Source organism: Tiliqua scincoides, chromosome 2 (genome assembly GCF_035046505.1).
Source record: "Tiliqua scincoides isolate rTilSci1 chromosome 2, rTilSci1.hap2, whole genome shotgun sequence".
NCBI classification, from domain to species: domain Eukaryota; kingdom Metazoa; phylum Chordata; class Lepidosauria; order Squamata; family Scincidae; genus Tiliqua; species Tiliqua scincoides.
Genome location: NC_089822.1, coordinates 256779416 through 256782236, shown reverse-complemented (window position 1 = coordinate 256782236; position 2821 = coordinate 256779416). Strand labels below are relative to the sequence as shown.

The 2821-nt window shown below is 41.9% G+C and overlaps 1 protein-coding gene across 1 annotated transcript; it reads left to right on the top strand.

Annotated features, from left to right (window-relative positions):
* The first annotated feature begins 956 nt into the window (after positions 1–956).
* Positions 957–2027, top strand: LOC136639082 (zinc finger protein 271-like). Its single transcript, XM_066613106.1, has one exon. The coding sequence runs from the start codon at positions 957–959 to the stop codon at positions 2025–2027; it is 1071 nt and encodes a 356-aa protein (XP_066469203.1).
* Positions 2028–2821: the final 794 nt, after the last annotated feature.

Sequence of the window (2821 nt, the reverse complement as noted above, 5' to 3'; positions counted from 1 at the left end):
TGCACTGCTGGCTAGGGAGGGATTCGAACCTCCAACCTTGTGCTCCACAGTCCAGCACTCTCTCCATTAGGCTATAGGAAAGCCTGCTGTCAAAGTGTTCAGAACTAATATATAAGGTCTTCAGCCCAGCTGGTGGCTATCAGTGCCTCAAGTATTAGTTCCAAACACTTTGAGCCTAAGACCTCTGGTGGTTCAGTGGTTAAATTATAGGTCTGTGGAGCCAGAGGCTTGGGGTTCAAATTCCACTGAGGAATAAATTTTTTTTTTTAAGGTGGGAAGGTGCTCCATGGCTGCAAAATATAAAGGTTGGTTGCTAGTTGCCAAAAGGGGGGCCAGTTGAGGCTGCAAAACTCCTCAAAGTTCAGTCCCAGGCAGGCTCTTTTTTGAACTTTTTTTTTTTTTTAAGTTCCAGTTAGGACTTAACCCACAGTTAAGCTCCTGGAGTGAGCCCCCTGCTGGAGGCTGTGGGTTAAGTCCTACCTGGGACTTAAAAAAAAAAAGTTCAAAAAAGAGCCTGCCTGGGATTTGATCTCCATGAACTCTGTAGAATTTTATCCTGTTTTCAGTCATCCCCAAAAATTTATTTATGGGACATTTCATCATTCTCTGTTCACTCCAACAGGCCTTGGGAGGATGAAAGACAAGGAGAATCTTCTGATAAATAGCAGAAAGCAAGTGGAATCCAACACAATATGGTTTAAAGGCATTTTGCAGGATGTGGAGAAGGTGGAACAGTGCAGATCAAAATGGGAGCAGAGAATAGATGGACAGAGAATAGAGAATCCAGGGAATAGATGGAAGAAAGTTTCCAGTTGTGATGGAATCAACAAAGACATCAGTCAAGCCCACATACAAAGGAGATTTCACAAATTTAGACAAAAATGCAGAAAGGGCCTTAATGAACGTAAGAGAAATAATACAGGGGGGAAGCGTTATCATTGTTTGCACTGTGGAAAATGTTTTACTGGCAATCTCAGCTTATTGATCATGAAAGAATCCATACAGGAGAGAAACCCTATACCTGTTTGGCTTGTGGGAAAAGTTTTTGGAAAAAATCAAACCTTGTTACACACGAAAGAATCCATACAGGAGAGAAACCCCATAAATGTCCCATTTGCTGGAAAAGTTTCCGGGAAAAAGGACACCTCATTAGGCATGAGAGAATCCATTCAGGAGAGAAACCCTATAAATGTTTGACCTGTGGCAATAGTTTTCAGAAAAAGTCAAACCTGAGTACCCATGAGAGAATCCATTTGGGAGAGAAACCCCATAAATGCCCCGTTTGTTGGAGAAGTTTCCGAGAAAGAGCATACCTAATTAGGCATGGGAGAATCCATTCAGGAGAGAAACCCTATAAATGTTCAGTCTGTGAAAATAGCTACCGAGATAAAGCAAGTCTTGTTACTCATGAGAGAATCCATTCTGGAGAGAGACCCTATAAATGTTTGACTTGTGGCAATAATTTTAGGAAAAAATCAAACCTTAGCACAAATGAAAGAATTTATTCAGGAGAGAGACCCTATAAATGCCCTGTTTGCTGGAAAGGTTTCCGGGAAAAAGGATACCTCATTAGGCATGAGAGAATCCATTCAGCAGTGAAACCCTACAAATGTTCAGCTTGTGAGAATAGCTATCAAGATAAAGCAACACTTATTATGCATGAGAGAATCTATTCAGGAGATACACCCTATAAATGTTTGACCTGTGGGAAAAGTTTCCGGAAAAAATCAAACCTCACTACTCATGAGAGAATCCATTCAGGGGAAAAACCCTATAAATGCTCATCCTGTGAGAATAGCTTCTGTCATAAATCAACTCTTATAAAACATGAGACGATCAATTTAGGAGACATATTCAATAAATGCTCAATCTGTGGAAAGTGCTTCGGGAAGAAATCAGCTCTTATTAAACATGAGAGAATCCATTCTGGAGAGAAACCCTATAAATGTTCAAACCGCAGGAAATGCTTCTGGAGGAAATCAGCCCTTGTTATACATGAGATAAAATTCAGGAGGAAATCACTATAAATGCTCTGTTTCTGAGAATAGCAACTAGCTAAAAGCAGCCTTATTAAACATAAGGTCATCCATTCAGGAGAGAGAACCCCCTGCAAATGTCTTTATGGCAAAAGGTTTCCAGTCAAAAACAGTTTGGGTTGAATTTTTTTTTCCTGCTCTTCTGGGTTTATTGCTAATTTGCTGAAGAATAGAAATAGGGCATGAATAGGGCATCAATTTAGGAGACACATTCAATAAATCAATTCATCAATAAATCAATAAATCAAATCAATTCATAAATTGATGAATAGAAATAGTTATCATGGTGCTGCCTGCGACACTGACCACTCCCTGGTGTGCAGCAGAGTGAAACTGCAAACAAAGCGACTGTATCACACGAAAAAGGAAGGAAGACCTCGCATTGATACCAGCAAGACCCGGGATCAGAGAAAAGTGGAGGAATTTGCACAAGTGCTTGAGGAATCTCTTCCAGGCCCGGCCAACGCAAACGCATCCAACAGATGGGAACATTTCAAGAATACCGTTTACAACACCGCCTTGTCCATATTCGGCAAGAAGACCAACAAGGCGGCAGACTGGTTTGAAGCCCACTCTGAGGAGTTGACACCAGTCATTGAGGAAAAGAGGAGAGCTCAAGCAGCATACAAGGCCTGTCCCAGTGAGCGCAACCTGCAGGTCCTCCGAACTGCTCGCAGCAAAGTCCAACAGACTGCCAGGAGATGTGCTAACGACTACTGGCTCCAGCTCTGTTCCGAGATACAGATAGCAGCTGACACGGGCAACATCAAGGGGTTGTATGATGG